Below are 25642 nucleotides of genomic sequence, written 5' to 3'. Positions count from 1 at the left end.
CTGAGTGTTCTACACCCTCAGTTCACCCTTCTTCATCATGGTACCAGGAGTAGTCATCAATACTCTTTCGTCATTCTTCTTAATAGTGTTTGTGACATGTTGGTTTTCAGAAGGAAGTTTGAACTCTCTATGACAGTAACATACAGTTGTTTGACTTGGTGGTCTTGTCATGTTAGAGAAAGGGGCCTTAGAGAGTTCCTCTGCGGAACAGGAGTCTTTCCCTGTGAGGTCTCGCTTACTGCCACCCCTAGAGGGACTATTGTGTAGTAGGCGCACCTCCTTAGCCTCACAAGGAAAGGCTCCCCGCTGGGGAGAAGTGAATGAATCACACAATTCACCACAGCAGGTACAGCAGTATAACAGATGCATATCCCTATCCCTGATCCTACAATCAAAAGTGATTGTTTGCCCAGCTTTTCCGATTGTTGTCCATCTGTGCAGGGAATAACAGCCCACTTGAGATGGCTGACTGAAAAATGTAATTTTTGTAAAAGCTTTGATTGGCCGAGATAACTGCTCTGGAATAGTGATCCTTGCATCTTTGGCATAGATGGTTTCAAGAATCATAGGATTCTCTGTTCCTCTGATCCTTCTCACTCTACCCTCTCCCTCCTGCTGCGCCCTCCTATTCTCCGGCCCCCTTCTCTACACCTGTCTCCTCTCTTTCACTCACTCTTGCTGTATATTCCAACTTCACCTTCTAATATCGGTCTTCACCCTCTACTCTCACTTTCTCCTATCTCCCACACCCTTACTTACTACACTACCACTCGTTCTATCACCCACTCTCACAACAACCACTCCACTCTCTCATCCTTAGTACCACTTTCTCAAGCACAGTACCTCACCTGCACTCTTTTCCAATGTCTCCAGCAATTCTTCAGCACTCTGGTCTTTCGGTCCACTAACTCTGCTTGTAACCTCACCCGAACACCCTTCATCATTGCTCCTTAGCTCAGGTCTTAACCTGTGGCCTCCTTCTTTACTGCCTCCTCTCCCTTCTTGTTGCTCACTAGTAACACCTGAACCTTCTGGCCTATGTATCCCTATGGTTTCCCTAGGGCGGGTTACACTGTCACATAGTTTTTAAAAGCCCACTTGGCCCAGCCCTTTTCCACATACAGGCCTTTGTGGGGCTTCTGCGGCCTGGTATTGTTGGTGTCAGCTGCGCACATCTCTTCCCTGCAGCCCTGGGAAGCAGGTGTTTCTTCTCGAAGTCTGGATGGTAATCTGGATGGTGTGGGAGATGTGATATTTACGTTTAGCAACCCTGTTTCTGCTCTCGGTTCTCTGTCGCTGACTAACTGGATTCTGGAGCCTAGGGTTCTGTAAGTAATAAGAAAGAACTCTGCCCAGACAAAAGGTTGGATGGCATGATGTAACTGACAGTGCTGCCAACATGTAACGTATTCTAGCAGGGTTCAGGGACTGGGCATTCCCCACCACCCCCACCAACTCACTCCTCCCGCATCTAGGGTAGGATTGGCTCTGTCATATGCCCTGGTAGGTTGTCTACTCTGGCCTGGGAGGGGTCCCCACTGCCCCTAAACAGGGCCAAGCCCCTGACCATGTAAAATCCTTTATATATGGTTTTGCATGTATGAGTGGTTTTCTCCCAACTTTGTTCATTCTACGTGGCTTTTCTTTTATGCTGTTTCAATTCATGGGAGAACCAAGAAGCATGGCAAAGTGGAAATCTGACATTTTTCATAGAGCCTATCACCTTACCCTTTCCATAGCTGATTTGGTGACTAATCCCAACTTCAGAGTAGCCTCGCTAATGGAATGGAGACGTTGCAGTGGAAGTCTGCATAGGTCACCCAGATATCCTTCCTTCAGCATTGTGAGACATACAGTAGAGACATACAGTAGTAGTCTGCATTCATCCGATGTATGCCATTTTCGCTGCATCTGAATGATGCAACAAATATGTCCTGAAGGGACAGCCCATTTTTCTACCTTCTCTTAGATGAAAGTGCTTAACAAAAGTTTTTTTTTTTTTAAACTTGACATTGTATTATTCCAGAGATATGAATGTGTGTTGCAAGGATCGTTAAAAGTAGAATTCTATCTTTTAGGTAGCCAAAAATGCACCGTATGCTACAGATCTTGGTTCCAAACCACAAGAGGGAATCCGAAGATCGTCTGCGAAATTGCAGAAAGAATTTGGGCAAACCAGGTTTGTACATTTCAGTTTAAGTACCAAATGTCTGTAAATGCATATATGGTGGTTTGCTGTAATGACAATATAATCCAAACTTTTGTGGGAATACCTGTGATGGGTAGGAATTCTATACAATATTATAACTGTAAATGTTTCCCAGAAGTGTAAACTGGACTTTTTTACCAATCCAAAATTAGCATATTGAGTGCACAGAGTAGCATATTTCTTGAGATCAATAATCCTTAGAACCAAGTATAGATTTTGCTGTTTTATTGTGGTCGCACTTATTCACGGTCATTTCCAGCCTCCCTCTCTTATTAAGGGGAGGGGCACAGACAACACAGTGGACATATTGCCTTTTTTATTACAAATGAAAAGTTTGTTTAAACAAACTGTAATACTCCATTAGCCATTAATATCAAAATAACATCGTGAAATAATATCATTTTTGATATCTTGAATATGGTGTAACTTCACTGAAATATACCCATACAAGGAACATTTTCAGGGCATGCAGACAAACTTAATTCCATATTTGTGTTCTTTGGCATACAAAACGAATAATTGCTAATGTTTTTTCGATTGCATGAAGGTCGTTTCATTATGCTTCCGCATACCGTATCTTATACCCAGTGTGACGTCGGAGTCAAAGAAAACACAAGTCAGAAATGTATTGTTCAGCAAGTTTTCAAACTGAAACACAATAAGGATAACACAGCTAGAGATATCTGGAAGAATCTCTAAGGGACTACCGTCCTTTGGGAGTCCGTAATCTAATATGCAGTATCTGGGATGTAGCATCCAGACAGCTTCTTTGCTCCAACGTAGTGTTAGGAATTTAGTGACCAGTGGACATTTTTACTTTGCCTACCAACAAGCGCTCATCTCATTTGTCTATCGGTATGTATTAGGCTCAGATATTGTTATGATGTAGTACTGTCTCTACTCCGGCGGAGTAGAGAATGTTTCTCCCCCCTCCCACGTTCCAACCCGGAACGTGGCGAAGCATTCCCGATCATTCCCCACTGACAGCCCTCGCCTCCGGGGGGCGTAAATAAAGGCTCAGTTACTTACCCACATCAGCCTCTTAATTTATTACATTTTTTAGGATGAAAAGATGTGGGGGGAACAACCAACACAGGCAAACCCAGCAAATCTACAGACTTAGATGATGGTGCTTGGTCAAGAGATGAACACTATCCTGAGGAGACGTTTCACCGCAAGCACATGAGAGACAAAGAATTCCGTTCCGACGACGATGAAACCTCCGCCAGGAGATTGTCGAAAAGAAATCGTAGGATCATCCGAAACTTCAGCAGTGACTACGTCTACTATTAACCAGTAGCTGCCAATTCTTGCTACATACCTTTAGCCAGTTATCCCACCCCATCTTTCCTTGTCCCCCCCCCCTCTTTCCGCCTTTGCTTTCCCTTAGATAAGGAGATGTTATGATGTAGTACTGTCTCTACTCCAGCGGAGTAGAGAATGTCCCCCCCCCCCCGCGTTCCAACCCGGAACGTGGTGAAGCATTCCCAATCATTCCCCACTGACAGCCCTCGCCTCCGGGAGCGTAAATAAAGGCTCCGTTACTTACCCACATCAGCCTCTTAATTTATTACAGATATTCAGTCCCCCTCCACCCCTCTTGGGTTAATAATACATTTTACACACTCCTACCACAAATATGAATTCTCCCTTGCTTAGTTTTAGCTTGATAATATCAGCCACCAGCGTGTGTCGACCTCCTGGGCCTAGGTGCTCTCTGCTTTCACTCTTTGGCTGATTTCTTCCCTCCTGATCAGGTTTCCTAATTTCTTTTTTTCTGAATCTGGTATTTGCCAGTATCTAATATAAAACCCTTAGCAGCCTCTTTTCATTCTCAACTTCGCTGGGTCACGAGGTGAAAGAATCTCTGAGGTGAAAGAATCTCAAATGTTTTTCGGGATAGATAAAGCATTGAGGGGGAGGAGGTCTGGCTGGATTACATAGGGGAAAGTGATGATGGAAAGGGCGGCATGGATGTGGGGGTGGGAGAATGTTACAGGCTCCGAGCTCCCGTTTGGTGAAAGCCTGCTTTTGGGTGCACGTTAGCCTGCAGATTGGAATATGTAGGATATTTTGGTTGGCTTGTCTGGTGTTTGAGTGGGTAATGTGTTTCATTTTAGTATGAAGTTAGGATGGAGATTTGGGGTGGATGGCCTTCTATATGATGCAGAGTCATTTGAAAGCAATTCCATGGACTATTTGGAGCATGTGGCGGAGGCTCTTGGCTTTTCTCCTCCATGGGATCTGGTCTCTGCCTGGGTGTGAGCTTTCCCTCTGGGTCGCTCACTGGCTTCTTTTCTCCTCTTTGCATCCACATCAGTAACCCATTCTCTAACACTCCCTGCAGCAAACTGGTGGATTTTCTAGTGTTTCTGATTAGTCTAGCTAGCTAATAATGTCTTTAACTAGTTCTCTGATATCTTCTCCCACCGTTTGTCATGATTGGCTATCCCTTCTTAGGTGTATAGGTTCTCTCCAGGAGGTTCATCAGCTGGTCATCTTTATTTCCTCCCCTTGGTAACTGACTATAAGTATTCCTTGTTTGGCGGAAGCTGAGAGTTTAAAAATCCCTTCAGCTACTATGAAGTCAGGCAGAAGTGACAGGTCTACCTCATGTTTCCAAGACTTAGTGGAGTGGACTGTCTCTTTGCCAGTTATTTACTGGACTACTTTGCAGTTTCAATCAGGTGCGAACCTTGATTGGATCCACACTCCACAGCAACCCTAGACGGGAGACAGACTTGCAGCAAGAGACATGTGCTGCGTGTCCGATCATACGGAGTAACTTTCTCCACGCAAAGCCAGTTGCTTAGCGACAGCATCAAAGCCGTCTGATCCACGCTTGTTAAACGTTTATAATTTTTCACGGGGCACTAGTTTCCATTATTTGTGGATGAAACCTTTCTCTGTCAAATTGGTGCTGTCAAGAAGACGGACCTGATTGCTCTCTGTCGCGCCTTGAAACACTGTGTATAGGCGCGTTATAAATGCCATATCATATCATATCTGTCGAAATCCGAGAGTCTTTGGACGCAAATCTCAGTGATCCAAGGGCCTAAGTTTGGTTTTGGAATTCTGGTGTCATTTCTTTCCTACATTTTCCTGCAGTCTCATGGTTCTGAGTGCCTTGGTGATTCTGACTGAGAACAAGAGAAATTGAGTGTTTGTGGGAGTTACTTTTGAGGATGCCTTGGAGGATTTTGACTGTGCTTCAGCCAAGCTGTGACTTCCAGTTAACCACCATAAGAATTCTCAGGTTTCTGTGTCAAAATCATTTGGCCCCATCTACCTTCCCAGAAACCCCATATCAGCACGTGCGCACGCGTATTTCGCACGCGCGCATTTCCGAAGTGCTTTCTCAAGTGCTGTTTGGCTGTTTGCTGGTAAGCTGCTTGGCTAGAAAATCTATATTTGCTCTCATATATTTTGTTATTCAAAATTACTATACATACTCTTTTTAATTCTGCTGTAGCAGAACTATATGGCTACCGTTTATATGTTAACCTCTGATATGCCACCTACGAAGCATATAACAAAATTGATAGACCACTCCAAATCCACGCCTAAATGCACTCACTGCTCGCGTTTTGAACTAGACAAAATCCCAATAGCTCCACTACGGGATCGAGAGCGATGTCAGTAACAACTGATATTAGACACGTTCACATAGCGGATCCTAAGAACAGCAGAAGCACAATGCCTGCTGCAGAAAACAACCATAAAGCAGATGGCTCCAGCTGGCATGGAAAAGGGCTCCGTGCTATTGATTTATGCTGATTCGCTGGTAACTGCAGGGTTTTCTCTGAGCGCAGAGATGCCGCGGGTGCATGTATGTGCTCCTGGAAATATGGAGTAACCGACAATGTGCGCTCAGGTTCTCACAATCATGCTTCTTTAATACTTACCCCTCTGAAATCACCTGTTATTGAACTGCCTGCTAAAACAGGTGAACCAGAACTGATTTAAGAAAGTGGACTTAATGAGGAGACTCGCTTGCAGGACGGGCCTGAATCACTGGCCGTTGATTCAAATGCGGGGTGAAGAACTCCGCCACTGAGACCAGCCTTAACGGGTCTGTCACAATCGCCTGTATGTTTTCAAATTATGGCCATGATTCATCAGCGCTGCCCATCTCTTTTACCCGCCCGACTCCCAGAAAGAAAATATCAAATTCCTTATTGTCGTCTCAGACTCCAATTCCTATTAACCCTCCCTTCATCGAAATAACCTTGCAAGGGATGAATACAGCTTTGTATTCATTATCAACATTATATGAAAGGATGGATAAAAAGATGGACGCGCAAATGAATCTTCCGATGCATCTAGTGCAGGCGAATAGAACAGCAGCTGTGGGAAAAGACTCATGCACCCAAACGGACAATGATAGTTCTGGATGAGTTTCTAATGAAAACGGGGACGCCTATAACAGAAGAATCGTGTGTAGCCATTACTGGTGATGATGTTGAACCCAACACAGTGATGCAGGCTCTTGAAAGCAACCATTTAAGTGATAACTGTGTGATTTTGGACTTTCTATTAATGCTCTACATATAAAGGCTACATTTAAAATGTTCACAAAGACAAAGAAGGTAATGAATCGTGTGTGGTCGGATAGTATAAAGAAAAAAATCAAAAACAAACCGCAGCAATGAATTGCTCAATTCATGACACTCTTTGACCTTGCCAAGAAATTATGTTCAAGTTGCAGGTGAAGCGGGCACAAAAAAATATGAGAACATGACCTGCAACAAAAAAATGCTGTGCAATAAAAATATGGAAGTCTCCTCCCTAAGAACAAGAGAGCGTGACCTAACATACGAACCTTGAGATCAGTTAATTCAAGCAGTAGAAGTTGTGGATACTGTCAATGTTGAAGCAAGTGATTTAAAACCTATAAGCATCCCTCCTTTTCAAATATTAAATGACACTTCTAGCTCTTTACAAATACCAGATAATGGCTATCGCACACTTGAAGAGAGACGTGAAGAAATTGCAAAGTCCATTGCTCTTTTTGTGACATCATCAGACCTGACAGTTTCTAACACCAATGATAGAGCTACCATCAAGCAATCCAATACAAAAATGATATACAGAGATGACCCAGTTGGTAGCCCAGCTGGAGTCTCTGATTATAAAAATGAAATTAGGAATCTTGAATCACGGAAGCATATGATGAATCTAACTGCCAGAAAAGAAGTACAAACTTCTGGAGTTAAAAACAATGACTCCTGTATGAATATTTATCAACTAATTTTACAATGTAGAGGAAGGAGGTCCATACCTGGTCTATGACCTGAATAGGACAAGTGCATTAAACATCCTTGAAGACATTCCATTATTAGAAGATCTATCCTCTAGTAACATTGCACAAATCGAATTCTTAAGAGAATATGACTCCTCCATTGTAAAATTATGGATGAAATCGGGATAGTAATGAACATGATCTGGCAAGGACGTGAGGCGCTTTATAACATGGGTTTTATACTGTCTCAACAACCTGTCCGATGAATTACAAATATCTTCTGCAGGTTTTAAAAATTTGGCACGGACAAATATGTTCTACCTACACCTTTGAAGATAACCTGTTCTCAAAAATCGTTACAAACCACATGACAAGTAGAAGCAAGCCACGCAAACTCCTTCCCACCCTAGTAATTAACAACTCAAGGAGAAGATACTCCTAAACAGCAGTCTGGCCTCTTGGAATAGTAGAGGCCATAAACATCTTTCCTCAACTATGCTTAATCCTCTAAATCAGAATGATATTGTAGCCTTGCAAGAGGTTTGGTTAACTAGAACTCCAACCTGGGATGATTATTCGCTTTTGTTAATACCAGCGAAAACCTTTGCCAGAGGTAGACCTATGGCAGGTCTCCGGATAGCGGTAAAAGCATCTGCTGACTTACAGTTCTTTCCAAACATGTTCTTGTAACTAGTTAAATTTAGAGCTGATGGCGCTTATACATATTTATTGGAATCCTGTCGGCATAGAGGATGATGTCTTTTTAGACGATCTAGAGTCCATTTTGTACAAGATTGCTCCATACATTACACAATTCTTGCTGGTGACCTTAACATCAATTGCATACCTAAATCGAGTTCTTCACTATATAGCCGTGCTAGACGGTGGTCGCTGCTGATGGAAGAAAGACAGTTTGCCATGGTAAATGGTTCCATGCAGCACAACATTCCACCCAGAAACATCTGGAATAGATGCAGACAAACAGTGCTAATTGATTATATTTATGTAGATGGTAACTTTTTTGCCATACTTGATACATTCCAGGTCGAACAAAAACAATATATGGACGAAAAACTTGAATCTCTTACTTGGTCTTTGCCCTAACCAACTATTCTTCTCTAACATCAAACTAGTGTTCAAGCAATGATTCTAACGAAATGTAGAAATTGCTTTAAATGGACACCAAACTTACTGAGAGAATTAAATCTCTGATTAGAATATCCGACAGACATACTTCATCCGAATTTAGTTTATAGGAATGGTTTGTATGTTGCAGCCTTAGAATAATACAAGATAACATCTTTGCTTAAGTCAGGACTGAGATGCCAACATTCTCTCATGCTTATGATCATGAACTCTATAAGAGGAGACTTCAATATAGAGCAGACGGGAGACTTGCGATAAACTTACCATCACACATAAGAACTGACAAGCTAAAATCATTGAAGACAAAATATAAAAACTGGAAAGGCATGCATAACAAATGTTGCAGGCTTTAGCCTCCAAAAGCTCTGCCCTAGTTTGGGGCCTTATAAATAAAGCCAACAACATCACACAGATGCCCATGCAGGTCAATGCAGTACCTGAAGAAATCTGGGAAGTGTATTATCGAACACTCTTTGCTGAAACTCAGTTAACTCCCATGCTTTCTGAATATAGTAGATTTGATCAAAAGGATATTTGCTTCAATGTAGAAGATTTAATATATTACAAATCTAAACTTAACTCATGAAGAGCCCCAGGCCCATCTGGCTTGCGTAACGCCATGCTAAAACACATTCAGAGGCCTGGTCAAAGATTTTGTTTACTATTTTCCAACAAGTTTTGCAGACTCGCCAAATTCCACCTTCTTGGTGTAAGTCCATCGTTGTACCCATTTATAAAAAAAAGAGATTGACCCTTACCTCAAATTATAGACCGGTGGTGCTCCTGGATGTCAGACACATTTTTTGCCTGTCTGGTAATTAAGGACTTTAACTGTTGGATTAGTGAAACAAATCTTCAAGATGCTTTCCAGACAGGTTTTACACCAGGCTTCGGCACAACCGTTAATTTTCAAACTTTGCATGCCATTAAAATGCATGAATTCCAGAAGAAGCGACCAGTTTATGCAGCCTTTATAGATTTTCAAACCGTTTTTGATTCCGTCTCCAGAAAATTACTTGAGCCAAACTGATTAATGTATGTAAATTGGGACTGCTGCATTTAACATTTCCAATTTCATTCGGAGACAACCATCCAGTTACGATTAACTTTGCATGGCAAGTTAAAAAAAAAACATTCCCACATATAAGGGTCTTAAACAAGGCTGCCTCCTGGCTTCAGCTCTTTTTAACTTTATTCCAGATCTGAAGTTTTACTTTGAGGAGATTATTTCTAAATCGCCCCAGTTGGGAGAGCATTCAATACCATGGTTATTTTATGCTGGCGACCTCGACTTATTGTCAAAGTCCTAGAGGCCTTGAGCGGCTGCTGACCCAATTGGACAAATATACGGAGCAGATCTCCTTACGGTAAACTCTAGAAAATCTAATATAATGGTAAGTGCAGGTAGATATTGCATTAAAAACCCTTCTTTTCATGGCATTTACAAACTAAGCCTTTACAAAATGAATACAAATATTTAGGCTTAAATACAAATGATGAAATATCAGACAAACCGTACATGTTGGACCTAAACGGAAAGATCAAAACTGCATTATCTCAAGCGCATATTTTGCATGTAAGTTATGGCAAATTTTTCTTGAACTCCGATGATAACTTTCTATAAGCAGAAGGTCGTACCTACAATTATCTATGGCGCTGAAGCTAGAAGCTGGCGACAGGAAAAGGTATGGTTACGTATGGAGGGTATTTTTTGTAAACAAGTACTGTGCTTACCTCCATCTCAACCAATGTGCCCTTTGAGACACGATTTGGGCCTACTGTCTTTAAATATTTCATACATGTGGAGAATGGTTGCCTTCTACAGAAAATGTCTCCTACCTTCGAACCCGGGCTCCTTAATTAACATCTTAACCATATATGTAAAAACTACTCTGCATAAAATGATGCATGCATGGAGACAAAGATTTGTCTCTCATGCTAAAAGCGGAAATATCTGCTGATTTTATTAAAACGAAATCCAGATGGAGCTAAAGAGAAGCTATGGGAATGGATTGTAACGAGAGAACAATGTAGGAAATATTACCATATTCGAGAACATCAATTTCTTTGTAAAAAATTGCACACTGTAGAAAAATATTTGGTAAGATTTCCGGCATCTACACATAGACCGCAGTTCATGAGGTTTAGTCTTAATTTGTGGCACACAAATGATGTATTAGCGAAACATAAGCTGGTTTCGAAAAAGGAAATATGTGCAGATTTTGAAAGAACCCTGGTTTTATTATGAGCTACGGAAACATGAGATATTTTTTAGATTTGATGACTTTTTTTTTTATATGTTGATAATGACTTCACTATTTTAATGGAATGTATATGAATTATTAATTTTGTTATGTTGAAAGGTTGATTTAATTTCAACTAAATGAGTCATAAAAAAAGAATCTTGATTTTCCACTCAGAGCCACCTCTATGCTGCATGTGGCTGGTGAGTGCAACACAGATAATCCTGAGAACATTTGCTGCTTGTAGGTATATTCCCTGCTTCCAGGAGATAAACGTGCACTGCAACGAGGGGAACTGTTTGATCCATTGGCCCAGAGATGCAGCTCGTATGGCTGTTTTGCTGATTTGCGATGTACAACTCTTACATGCTCTGACCATGATAAATGATGTTGTTGAGTGAGAGCATGTCAGTGGGCAACTGTGACAGGGCCTGCATAAAGGCCTTGTCTGGGGAGAGAGGAAGCCCACCCCAAACAACTCACAGTGCCCCCACATACCTCCCCACCTTACCTGTGATGATGAGGTGTGCCACCGCAGGAGAACACCAACGGGGGAAGCAGCAGAAGGAAGACACCACACAGCAGCGGTATGCGCTTTTCGACAGGATGCAGCAACCAGCATAACAGCGGCCATGAGAAAGGGTTGCAGCAGAGACTCTATGGGTCTACGCACTGTCCAGAAATAGAGGCCTCATTAATGAAACTCCCACCATGGACAAGAGCAGTAAAAGGCCCATTAGAAGGCCCTATCAAATGGGGAGTCTTTTACTTTCTTTGCAAGAGATGCTGTCAGAAAAGGGGGTGGGATTTACAAGCCCTTTTTGAATCCTCCCTAACCACTTCACCTGCCACACCCCCTCAAGCCAGGTAAATCATTGGACAGGATGAGTATCCAATCCTGGGAGGAGATGAGTTGTGCAGTGCAGGTTATTTGGATGAAGACAGGCAGTGGAGAAGGATGTTTGAAATACCAGAGGAGGTGAAGGCGAAAGGAGTGCAGAGGCTTTTGGTGAGAGGGTATCCGTGGATTGTTTGTGTTTGATAGTACAGAGTGTGTGAAATAGCAAAAGAGTACAAGTGGAAATAGGTGGGTGTACTGGTAGTAGCAGGAAGTGGTAGTTGGTAGTAGTGGATGCTAGTTAGTAGTAGCAGTCTTATTGTAAGTGACAGTAGCGGGAGAGGGTTAGTGAGGTTTGTAGGAACAGGGGAGAGAGGTAGTTGTGGTAGCACAGAAGAAGGGTTAACAGTAAAGGGGGAGTAGAAGGTGAAGTAGTACTTAGGCGGAAAGAAGGCGATAGTAGTCGAGGTATTGGTAGTAGAGTATCGGTTTGAATAAGGGGAGTGGTAACATGTAAGGGTGGAGAGGCAAAGTGAGAGATTGAAGGGGCAGGGATGTGGTGCGTGTAGAAAAGCTAAAGAGACCAATATAGCGAAGGGTCAGGTACGAGAGGGTCTGAAAGGAGTGAGCGTGATGCTGAGTAAACAAAGGCACCATTCATTACTCCCTGAGACTACTAAGCGGGGATAGGAAAGGGAAAGTAAAAATCCCCTTAGGGAGTCAGATAACCAACGACTTAGGAAAAACATGTGGAGCCCATTTAGTGAAAGACGGATTGGGCTTACCAATCCTAGTGCTACTAACATTCCAGATGGAGATGTCCGGTTTAAGGCGGTGGGGACAAGGCTGGGGTAGACCAGAGAGAGAAGGCTGTCCCTCGTGCCAAATATCCCAAGCCCCACTAGCCCCAGATACTTTTGCCACAAGAGATACAGCTATCCCATCTGTAAAGAATTTTAATAAACACGCTTGGACTTGCTATCAGAGTCAGTGTGGTTCTTTGTAACAGGCAATCCTGCCACAGGAGCCCAATGCACTACTTTAGGGTATGGGCTTATTCATCAATAAGTTATAAAGCAATTGTGCAGCCTGATGACCTGGGGCATGTGGAGGATCTCAAAGGATTCCCTTGTATGCCACTACCAGCTAACTCTTCACACAGCTGTTGGGCACCCCTGGTTCCCAGATCCATTCTTATTCCTAAAAGAGGTTTCTAAAATGGGATTTAGGTATGCCTTACTTGGGTGTTCTAGTTAAACACGGTATGAACGTTTTTAGTAATGCATCTACTAATTGACGATTTATAGTGAATATACATTATGGATAGTATTACACAGCCTAGTCCTTGTGGCACCCCAAACATAACTCATATTAATACATAATCCATGTATTGGATCCGTCAGAAGGAGTTTCATCAGGTCATCCATCGCATCAAATGTGTACAGTGCAAGCAGTGACTCAAATAAGCATCTTGTATCCCTCAATTTGAGACACAAAATGTAAATCAACATGGTGCATGAAATTCTCTGCAAAAGAAAAAGATGCAAAGAAATAAAGGGCCAGTCAACAATAGTCTATGTCCAACATTATATGACCAGGGACAAACAGGAATTGTTATGTTACATGGAAGAATCCAGCAATCTTTTGTTAACTAGTGAAATGTCCAATCTGAGATGAAAAGCACAGCATGTCATAGGAGAGCCAACAAAATGAATTGGACCTTGCATTGTGTAGATTTTCCTGTACAGAACTGGGAATCAGTTTTCTAAAAAGAAACATACAGAGATCAAAATAAGTAATTTGTCACAGGAGTTTGGTTGCAAAGAGAAAGTTATATTGTTGCCCTGTTTTGTGGGAATGTGACAGAAATGTGGGGGCAATAAAATGACTTTGAAAGGCTGCATTGGTGAATAAAGCCACTTTGTCCTGCAAGGCAAAGGTGCAAACATCCCCAAAGAAGCTGCAGGACATGGCAGATGCTTTCCCAGGAATTAGGAAAGTGTGAACACTGGCTTTTGAAGCTCAACTATAAAAGTGTATGACTTTGCCTGGAGTTGGTTCTCAGGAAACCAGGCTGTTCCTGCCCAACAAATGTTCCACATTTACAACTTCCATCTCTCTGAGCCTATGCTAAAGCCCCATAACAATACAATGTGTTTCCTATGAAAAGGGGTGTGTAGTGGTCCCCTTCCACAAAATCAAATGCCCCATCTTCCAGGGGGAAGGCAATTCACACCATCAAAGACTGGGAGTCTGACTGAAATGGTAGAACGTGTCAGTAATTACTAAAGGAGTCGAGACTGGATCATACATATCCTTGTCTGTGCTTCAAAGGACATTGCATTATGGAAACCAGCATTCCTAGGACCCATAGATGCCCCAGCCCTCAAAGGAACTAACAGCATAGACACCAGATGGTCTGTTACCATGCAGGGGAACTGGAGATTCTATTTAATATTTTTAAATAGAAAACAAATGCTATGTGAATTTTGCATTGGGAATCACACCTCAGTATGTAACATTCAAAGGAAATTTCCTAGAGCCTTCATTTTTTTTTAAGTGTCCCGGGTGAAAAGCTTGGTCAGCTGAATGTACAATTATATTTTTGTGATATGATGTTCAGTATGGAAATAAGGCGAATGTGGATATCTTCATGCAGAGATGGCACTCGCCAGTGATTTATATATCCTACTGTGCGTGCCTGTTATTGTGAGATGGACATTTTATTTTTGTAAGTGTCGGAAGGAAAAATGTAAACATCTGTAACTCGTCAACCATAGGTAGTACTGAGATGAAAATCACATTATTTGGTTAGCACGAGTGAAGAGTAATCTGATTAACTGATTAGTGACTTGATCGAGTGTTAGAAACATGCTGATCCAGAAAACTATAATGGTTTAATGTAGAATTATCCAAGGTAACAGCACATCAAATGGGAGGGAAACTGGGTGTAGAAGTCACACCAATCAGACTGCCCTCTTCTTTAATATGTCCAATGAGCATGTAGGGGGGTGGTTTAGTGTGATCTCACGTTTGAAAGGGAGTGGCTTCAACTCTATAAAAGTTGGAACCCATAGATTCTGTACAACTTGGCTCACTCACTCACTCACTCACTCACTCACTCACTCACTCACTCACTGGCTGATGGAGGGGGAAGAAGGAAAGAAAGCAGAATTGATAACAGAAAGGAGAATGGAATAGATTGCCTTCCTTTAGACCCATTTTGGATTATTAGCAGTGCACTGTAAAAGAGGCATTCTTGGAATTTCTATCCCAAGCATTGTTCAGTGGAAGAGAAAGCAGACATTCCCCAGTACAGAAAGACGGAGACGAGGCTGGGGAAGAAAGCTGACCCGATCTTGCTCACCGATGCCCATCTGTTACAGGGGCATGGGGGAGGATAAACCAGTCCTTAAGAGAGTGCCTTCCAGTTTGTCAGACAGCCAAAATAAATTCATATGCAAGTATGTCAAGGGGAAAAATACATCTGTGGGGAGTGATACTCTAAAGGGGAATAGATTAAATACCATCCCTTTTTTGTAAGTGAAAGTACTGAGGGAATGGGGGTATGTAAATTGACAAAACATACTGAGAAATTAATATTTTAGAAGTGTATGAGCGCCTGGAATTATTGAATTGATCAAATAGGGCCTATGTTGTGTATACTGGGAGATCCCCTGATCCTTTGCTGTGTAATGATCAAACACAGACATGTTCTGAGAGTCAAAAGGATATCTCTCAGTGGGCATACCTGGAAAAAATAATGTAAATTGAAGTATTTTCCTGTTTACATTACAATGCAGAATTCTGTTACAGGTGCTGAATCATTTAAGACAAAGAGGGAAGGGTAATTCATCTCTGCCCATTTCCCACTTTTAAGTTGTTCATTGAAAATGAGAAAGGTACCCTTTTACATGGGAATGCAATGGAAACATCACTGAAGGAAATCTAGCCAACATATATTTTCATTTTGCGAGTGATTCAGATGCAGCAATGTTAAGTACCTTGTCTTACAATTGAGTTTCTAAAACATTTGAAATGATGGCATGTACATTGAGTAGGACAGATGTTTATTTGCAATGAATAAGAAGTAGTGATAATTAGATAGGCGGGGATGTTCAGATTAAATCTGGTTTGCAATTTAAATTACAATTGTATCCTAAGTTCTTATACACTGTTCAATGCATGCTTGATGCATGTTCAGGATAAATCAAATGTGCATATGGTGATGTGTATGTTTTTAAAAGTCCACAATCAAGTAAATGTTGCATGGAAAAGTAATGCAACCAATGTATTGATCTTTCTTCTTTGAAGTTAACATTTGACATTGGGGGGTCGATTCATGGAACCAACGTGCGCCGAAAAAAGTAGCGCAAGCAGGCGCAAGCGTGAAAAAACAGGCGCACGTGCACGCGTGTGATTCATGGAAGTCTCAGCGCGTGTTTTCCTCGGGATGTGCGCCAAACCCGTGCATGGCGCACACGTCACTGCAACATCCCGAACGGCGTGCGCGACGCGCACAACCTCGGCGCACACATCAAAAAGGGGGCAGAACACGGGGCATAACGCGCGGAATGGGGAACAACGCGCGAAAATAAGGGCGTAACTGGGATGTACTGCTGGGAAGCAGACGGAACGCACGCGAACCATGCGTATTCATGGAATCGAATAGGGCAAAGCCGCGCACGGCCAAAGACACGCACAGGCCTAAACACGTCCGCCACACGAAGGCAGGTGGTAGCGTCCCTGTGCATCACAAAAGCGCCAATATACAGCAATGATGAATGCCCCATTCTGCTATTGTGCCTGTGCGAGCGGGCTATGTGTATCTCAGGGGTTTGCGTGAAGTTTTACACGCGATCGGGCCTGGGGGAGCGGGCTACGTGTATTTCGGGGGTTTTCATGAAGTTTTTCATGCGATCGGGCCTGGGGGAGCGGGCTACGTGTATTCAGGGGTTTTCATGAAGTTTTTCACGCGATCGGGCCTGGGGGAGCGGGCTACGTGTATTTCGGGCTAACACTCACCGTCTGCCTTGCGTGTAGAAGAACGCGTAGCCAACACCCGCTGTGAAGTAATAGCGTGTGAACCCCAACGGCTGGAAAACACACGCACCGCACCCCACGAAAAGCACGTACAGAGCAATGTAAAGGCACGTGGGATCTACAAGCCCTGCCAGGGAAACGCCCGTGTCCGAAACGTCACAGACGTGCTTACGCGCTAAGGGCCTTTGGTCCAATGAAATCGCGTATGCGTGCTGACGCGCTTACGCGCTAAGGGCCTTTGGTCCAATGAAATCGCGTATGCGTGCTGACGCGCTTACGCGCTAAGGGCCTTTCCTCGAATTACACGCAGACGTGCAAGATTTTCACGTGCCAAATCACTCCGTATCAAGCTGGCCACGCGTAAGCACACGGAAGACCACGCTCCTGCCCAAAAGGCTGAATTACTGCCCTCCAGAGCCCCGAGCAACCTCCCACGAGCCATTTGCTGCTGCCTGCCTGCTGCCACCGTGCCCTGCCATTTGGTGCCTGCACATCAGCCATCTGCAGGGGTCCATTTGCTGTGTCCACCCCTGCTGGAACAGAAGACTCCTGACTGGGATATCATCGCTCCACAGCCCAGCCCCAGGACCCAGTTGCCCACCCACTCCTGTCTCTGGGGTTGCCATGTCGGGCACTGCAACATCTGGCACCACTGGCACCCCCCGGCCAGAGAGGCAGAGGGGCACCAGCTTCACTGCCACCGAAGTTGGTGTCCTGGTGGAGCAAGTCCTGGGGCAGTATGATGCCCTCTTCGGAAGTATGCGCGCCAACAAGGAAGGACGGACTCGGATCTGGACGGACATCGTGACTGCCATCAAAGCAGGGGGGGTGGCAGTCCGCGACTACCAACATGTCAAGAAGCGCTGGGATGACTGCAGGTCCAGGACCATCTTGAAGGCCCGGCGCTTCGTGGAGGGGGGCCGGGGCCGCATTAGTACCATCCAGATGAGGGTCCTGGAACGTGTACGCCCAGCGCTCCACGCCCAGATCCTTGAGAGGCAGACCCGTCTGGAGTTGAGCGGTAAGTGGCCAAGCATTGCTGTGTGAGACAGGGCATGTCGCAGTGTGCTGGTTGTCTGATACTTGCCTGTATGTGTGACACCTGCACTGACCCATGTGTTGTGGAGGGACATGATGGAAGTGATCTTTGACAGTGCCACCCATCTGCTATTGCTTCCTGTCTAGGGGACCATTGTACAGTACCCTGATGCTTGTGTTCTATGTCTCCATCTACACAGCTCCAAGTGAAGAAGAGGGCGGAGACTGCGCTGTGGAGCAAAGCGGCGGGGATGCCCCCACGGCTGCAGCGGAAGGGGTGGGTGAGCCCCCACAGGGGCTTGCAACGGCGGAAGACGGTGTGGAGCCATCCAGGTTGGTGGTTTCCACAGAGGAGAAGGAGGCCGCTACTGAGGTGCACATGGGGCCTGGTCGGGGCATCACTGCTGGTGCAAGTGTTGCAGTCCAGGGGCAGGAGGCAGCACAGGTCACCGTGGAGGGGCCTGTGCATGTCACTGTCCCTGACACTGTGACTGCACCACCATGCACCAGCAGGGATGCCCCATCCCAGGCCCGTCCGCAGGTAGGGGGGGATGTCCATGTCATCTGACTCCCCTCCACCTGCGGTCGAGGGGACCCCTGGCCGTATGGAGAAGGTCCTGATTGGTGTCGTGTTGCGCACAGGTGCAATTCGTGATGAGGTGCGTGCTTCCCGGGAGGTGCATGCACTTCATCATGGAGAGCACCGTACCGACGTGGCCCAGTTGGGATTGGCCATGGTCGGGGGTTTCTTACATGTGTCGGCCAATCTGGCGACCCTCTCCTCCTCTGTGGAGACTATGCACCAGTCGTACTCCATGCCGTCTTCCGGCCCAGATGCCACCAGGGCCCCCTGTGGACCTGCCCCGACCAATGCAGCCAGCTTGGTGGGGATCCCATCCCTGCCACAGTCGGGAGTCAGAGGTCCAGCAGGGGTGGACACACCAGCAGCTGGACCCCAGCAGATGGAGGATGTGACGGGATCATCGTGCAGGGCACGTGCACGACGGCGTCGGTGGATTCCGCCAGCCTGGATGCCGTCGTGCTGGCACAGGCAGTTGCGTCAGAGGAAGCGGCAGGCTCGACGTGGGAGGCATCATGGCTCGGGGCCATCAACATCAGGGGTGCTGGCATTGGCCGGAGGGCAGGAGAACCCTGGAATGGGAGTGGCTTCCGTGTGGGAGCCGTTGGGCCAGCAGATAAGTGCTGAGCGGCAGCGGGCAGAGGAGGAACGGCTCACAATGGTCAGGGCGGAGAACTCTATGCGGAGGGCGCTGAGGCGGGCTGAGTGCCTCGAGGGTCTTCGCAGGGAGTTGGAGCTGGACACTGCTTTATCCCTGCGAGACCTCGGGGCCAGGGAACATGCCGCCTCCAAGCCATTGAACAGGAGTTTGATGATGCCCTGGCCCATGACAACATCCAGTGAGCCGTTGGACTAGCCCGCTGCCCTTGTAAATAGTTATGTAGTTAGTGTTAGGTTTCCTTTGCTTTTTTCTTGATTTTGGACCTTTTGGACAATGGGCAACATTTTTGTATATAGTTTATTTATTACGTAGTATTTTTAGATAGGTTTCATTTCTTCAGTTGGGATCATGGACCCTGGATTGTTTATCTATATATAGTTGACTGTTGGATTATGTTTTGTTTTTTTTTGATTTACCCATGGAGCAATGGTTTTTGGTTTTGTTTTTCCCTTGAATGTACTTCCCGCGCACCCCGAAATACACGTACACAGGACATTCGCGTGTGAAACTTCCTGCGCACCCCTGAAATACACGTACCCTGCTGGATTTGCGTGTGAAACTTCCCGCGCACCCCTGAAATACACGTACCCTGCTGAAATCGCGTGTGAAACTTCCCGCACACCCCTGAAATACACGTGCCCCGCTCGCACAGGGCCAATCACGTGTGAAACTTCCCGCGCACCCTTGAAATACACGTACCCTGCTGGATTCGCGTGTGAAACTTCCCGCGCACCCCAGTGATACACGTACCCGGCTTGCCGTGCTGGTACAGGGTTAGCGCAGCCCTTTGCGCTGGATTGGGGATTTTGATGGCTTTTCCCAGCGCAAGGGGCGTTCTTGGGGGCGTAACTGGTGCTGCTGCAGGGTCACTGCGCCACTGTGTGCCACGGCTGGTTTTGGTGGCTGGAATCCATGAATACGCTGTGCGCGGAAATGTATTTTAGCGCACGCGGCTGGTGCAGGGATTCGCACGCGCACACTGTGCGCCAGCCGCGTGCGCCACTTGTGCACTGAATTCTATGAATTACCCCCTGGAAGTTTATAGATACATAATTGGCTGATATTTAAATTGATTAATTTATTTCTGTTTTTATTAACACATCTGTGCAACCCTGTGTGTTTCATTTCCCGAAAGGGGAGTGAGGCTATAGGGAATCAATATTGTTTAATTGGGGGTTCCAGGTTCATAAAATAACTTTATTCTATAAATACAAATTGTGTGTGCCTAGTTTGAAGTGTGTGCAAAATGACCCTCTTGTCGCCTGATTAGACCATCCTGCAATGTCCTCCTCTCCCTTAGGATTGTTAAAGCATTGGGCGTCATTAAGAATTTGGCTGTGCGAATTCCATTTTACCTCCAAAAATAGACAGATTCCCTCTCTGTATCATCATTGGCAGTAAATCCACCAAAAATCCCCAGGGAGTCCTACGGACTAAAGAAATAGGAATTTATACCGTAATTTTATTATTTTATTTTGGCATTTATGGCAACACCCAAATCCTGGAGTATCACGGCTTCAGTACAACATAGTGATTGTACTTCTCAGGAATTTTAATTACTGGCTAGGTGATAGTAAATTATCCTCCAGCCAAATTACTGGATAGAGCTCTCTCAAATCTGGGCTTTTCCCAATATATCTATGCTCCTACCCATGTGAAGGGGAATACTCTTGAATGACTGGCAGGTCTTAATATAGCGCCAACCTATCTGACAGTCAGCCCATGCCCCTGGTCTGATAATCTGTTTATCTACTTTGAGATCGATTCTGAAAAAAACTGTAAATAACAAGAAACCTATTTCTACCACTATTCTTTGTAGAAATCTTAAAAAGCTGACCCCAGGAACTTTAACTCCTTGGACTCGTGGACTACAGGAGAAGGTAATTGCTGAATGCTCTGTGGAAGAAATTATAGACTCCTATCAGGACACTCTGATAAAAGCTGTGGACACTAGTCCCTCTGCGACTTAAGAAAATATTTCAAAGAGAGACCAACTCCTGGTTCTCCACTGACTTGCAAGCCATAAAAAGCAATACAATTAAAGCCCTCTACAAATGGAAACATTCATCAACTGATTCGGATAAAAAAACATATCAAACACTGGTTAAGAACTATAAAAAGGCCATTATTGCAACTAAGAGAGCCCACCTTGATGATCGTATAGCTAAAGCTCAATTGAAACCTAAGGAGCTCTTTAAAGTATTTAGAAACCTGGAAACTACACAAAATAACAATATGGACACAATCACCAGAGATGCCAACTGGCGTAATATGGTCCAAGAAGCAATGGATAGTAAACTTAGCAAGATTAAAAGCTGGTATCAGGCTATCTAACAAAACTATGGTAGGAACTGATCTTAATATGACCAACCCTATACCCAAGAGCTGAAAACCAGAAGAGCTCTTCGCTTTTAAACCTATGTGAAGCTGAATTTATGTCAATCATAGAGAAACGTATTGTAAGGGGGACATTTATGATATATGATATGATTGGTTATTTATAACACGCTTAATACCCAGAGGTTTCTAAGCGCTGACCCGTTGTCCTGCACTAGCTATTAAAGCATGCTCTACTGCTCCGATTTCCACTCTTTGCAGTTTTGTAAATGAATCATTTAGCGACTGCTCTGCACCAGCCTGCATTAGGCAATCCTGGGTCACACCGCTCTTAAAGAAGCCTAGCCTCTCACCCAACGACCTGCTAAACTATAGACCTAACTCTAACTCCCCGTTTCTGATGAAGATTCTGGACAGAGTGGCATATACACAAGTAGTCGCCCTTGCTGTCCAGTCAAAGTTTCGAAACAATCATTTCAAATGCCAAAAGCTCTGACACAAAAGTTATGAAAAAAAAAAGTTTTGAATGTCTTTTTTCAAAATATTAAAGGGTTTATTTTAATTTTTCAAAAAAGGTAGCAGGTGCTCCTCTCCAATGTTTTTATTTTGTATAGGAAAATAAGTGTTTTAAAAAAAAAAACAGTGTTTAGAGGAGGACCCCCCATTTAAAAATAAATAAATAAATAAAAAGCAAACCTTTTTTTTTCAACAATTTTGTGTTGGAAATTTTGCCATTCAAAACTTTGACTGTCGAAACAGTCACTGTGAACCGTCGCCCATCTGAGAACCGTTGACATCCTGAACCTAAGACAATCCGGCTTCAGAGAAAAGCATGGTACAGAGACAGCGCTTCTAGATTTAAAGTCCAGACTTCTTCGGCACATGGACCAGGGAAATACTAGCATGCTTATGCTGCTGGACCTGTCTGCTGCCATCAACCTGGTGGACCATGCAGCTTTGGTCGCCAGGTTGGAGGTGGTAGCAGACTTTAAGCCTGCTGCAGCCCGATGGTTTAAATCATTCCTTTGTTATTGGAGAGTGAGTAGCTGGTAGCTGACCTAGCGGATGCTATCCCTATAGAGTTAGAACAAGGAGTTCCTCAGGGAGTTGTCTCTCCCCTATCTTCTATAACTTTTTTACTGTGCCGTTCCTAGACTTCTTGGATCTTAATGGCATTGAGTTTACCAACTATGCCGATGACACCCAATGTGTCATCCGACACACTGGTGTCTTTGCTGAGGATGAAGCAAACATCAATAGAATATATTGTCTTATCCAAAACTGGATGAGTACTAACGGCCTCTCGCTCAATATGAGCAAGACAGAGTTAATGCTTGTAGGAACAAAAAAAAAAATTTGCAAGCTGGAGGGACGGTATACACAATTTGTGATCGGTGGCTGCATTATTGAAACTAAAAAGAAGGTAAAAACTTTAGGGGTCTATTTGGACCGTAGTTTGAAATATGAAGGCGCAGGTCAGCAGTCTTGTTGCTTCCACAGCCTACTATATCAAACATTTGTCTCCTGCTCGCCCATTTCTATCTAGAACAAGCAGGGAAGCATTAGAGCATGCTCTAATTAGTTCAAGAATGGACTACTGTAGTAGCCTCCTGATTGGTTTACCCAACTGCTAGATCAATAGACTCCAAGTGATGCAGAATAATGCTGTCAGAGTCGTTGTAAACCGGAAGAGAAGGGATCATATTTTGGAGGCAAGAAGAAATCTACACTGGCTCCCAATCAAGGAGAGAATTCGGTTTCGGTTATTGGTAATCACCTTTAACTGTCTGAGTCTGAAAAAGGTGGGCCCAATCTATTTTAAGGATGATCTGGTTCTCAAATCCAGTAATTATAACCTGAGATCCAGCAACTGCTCCCTCCTTAAGACTCCCGTCTGCCGACTGACACAGGCCAACACTGGAGCCTTCTTCTCGGCATCAACCTGAGAGAAGAATCCTCTATAAGGGTATTTAGAAAGGGACTGAAAACCCTTCTATTTAACTAACCGCATTTCCTAGCTTCTGGATCCATCTGACATACCGCTCTGTCAGTGTATAAGCCGCCTGTTTTCTTTGCTATATATGTTTAGCGCCCTTAAGCCCCCCGGTCAGTGGCAGCTCTATATACATTATTATAAATAAAAGAATGCTACACATTGGGTAATAACAAGTAATTAAACGATGACAAGATGACAATTCAGGAGCACACTTTGGATACATTATTACTTGTACTCATCGAACAGCCAGGTCTTGGCTAATTTTTTAAAGGTTGGTAGTGAGTGTTTATTGCAAATGTGCGCTGGTAGTGCTTTCCGAAGGGTGGGAGCCATGACGCAGAAGCCACCACTGGTAATCCTGGCGTAATGCCACAGGACTAAGTGGTGGTAGCAGCAAACAAATTTGGCAGTAAAAATCTGTGGATTTTCTGTTGATTTACTGCTAAACTCTTAACAATGCCAAAAGTCCCATCACCTATTTTAGACTGCCAACCCTCCAAAGTAATGCTGCGCTTTATCCCTTCCTGTAAATCACTGAATTCATTTGTGAACAGTAATCCTAATAATTTAGCAACACATCCCAGAGGTATTTTATTAGTGTACAATACATGCTGAAATTAGATTTGTGCTCAGTGATTTTGCTTAAAGTGGGGGAGATTAGGGTCTGTGCGATTTCATCTCCCCTACTTTGTTTTCAATAGATTATAAAGTTTGCATCTCTGTGCACAAAATGCTTAAAAAAATACAGTGAAACATACTTAGTTGATGTAAAATCATCTTCATTTAAAAACATGTTTACATTATTTTGTTTTAGGATTGTATTTTGTCTGAAAACACGGGTTTCTTCTTTTGTCCCCTTTTATTCCCTTTCTCTCCCACTATTCACCCTCTTCTCTTGCCACTGCCTCCTTAACCCCATCAGCTCACCCTTCATGTGTATACACCTCCAGACCTAGAGTGCTGCGTTATGCAATCTCATTAGCACTTGGCGTCATCTCCTGCTGTACTTTCTTTCCACTCTTTGTGATAGGATTCAAATCAAAATGTTCTAAATTAAAAGGTTATACATGAAATGCACGTGAGTTTAAATTGTAACTAGCCTAAAAAGGCAAACCTTTTCAAGTATGTCAATGAAATTGTTACATGAAATTAAAGTGATGGTTTCACTGCACACCAGAGATTTAACCTAAAGCCAGTTGGATAGGAAGTATGGGGCTGGTTCGAGAAGAGTAAAAGGTCCCACCCGTTTCTAGAGGAATGAAGATAGACGATGCGTTCTGCAATCATGAAGAAATAGATTGATGCAAATTTATAATTTACAATGTTAATTTCAAACTCTCAAATCCATATTAAGGAGGTGTGAGATTATAGAAATCCAGGTGTACAAATTATGGGCTGGAATGCATAAATTGTACTTGGGCCATTGGGGGGGAGGAGGCGTCGGTCATCACGGTCTGCTGATGAGCCTGAAATATATGAGAAAGAGAGAGAGAGAGACACACAGACACAGACAGACAGACACCCCTTGCTACCAACTCATGCGCTACACTGGGACATTTTTTATTTCCTGGTACCCGTACGTCCCGTGCAACCCATTTGTCTTGTGCACATAGTCCAGATATCTGTATGCCTTCTGCACTCAATTACTAAAACCACTTTTCTGCCATACATTTAGGCACTTGGCACTTGAGCACGCGTTAATATCACCCCTTCGTTACTCCTCAAATAAATCCCATTCGTCGTATACCACTCTAGCAGTCCTACCTACCGCAAAGTTGTTTTTTGATGTGGAATATCTGGTTCTTTCAAACCAAAAACATGGATGTAATAATTGATGTAACACACACTTCTGAGTTGTGATCCTGTGCACCTATGGGGTTGATTTAATGGCAAACAGAATGGGTCTAAAGTATACAGCACGGGTACTTTGAGAAGATGTGAGGAAACTGTCTGAAACTGATTTGTTTTTATTGATGATGCCATTGCTGGTGATGTATCCGATGGTGTCAGTCAATTAATTGATATTATTGACAATGTCATTTGTAGTGCCATCTGTAGGGTCCAGTGCAAGTTAATGCTTTGATTACTTACCGGTAATCTTCATTAATACTTGTCCTACTTTTCTTGACTCAGTACTTATTTCATGAAGCTGTCCACCTTCCAAACAGCTCTTTCCCAGTTGACCCCCTTTTCTTTATATTCCTCTTCCAGCCGAGTTATAAATGGGAGCACTTAACCACAATACTGTTAAATTCTTCCCATGGCCCGGTAGCAAGCCATTACCTGGGAGGGTGAGCAAGTTGGAAGTA

At 43.9% G+C, this 25642-nt stretch overlaps 1 protein-coding gene across 3 annotated transcripts in view; it reads left to right on the top strand.

The window, feature by feature from the left end:
- The window catches only part of LRRC27 (leucine rich repeat containing 27), a 750327-nt gene that overhangs the window by 514123 nt on the left and 210562 nt on the right, over positions 1-25642 (top strand). For all 3 annotated transcript variants that reach the window (XM_069611415.1, XM_069611417.1, XM_069611416.1), the window contains one exon: positions 2079-2179. In XM_069611415.1, coding sequence (XP_069467516.1) covers positions 2079-2179 — 101 coding nt within the window. The remainder of the gene's footprint in view (positions 1-2078; positions 2180-25642) is intronic.

Source organism: Ambystoma mexicanum, chromosome 8 (genome assembly GCF_040938575.1).
Source record: "Ambystoma mexicanum isolate Mex_15411 chromosome 8, UKY_AmexF1_1, whole genome shotgun sequence".
NCBI lineage: Eukaryota > Metazoa > Chordata > Amphibia > Caudata > Ambystomatidae > Ambystoma > Ambystoma mexicanum.
This window is presented reverse-complemented; position numbering and strand designations above follow the sequence as displayed.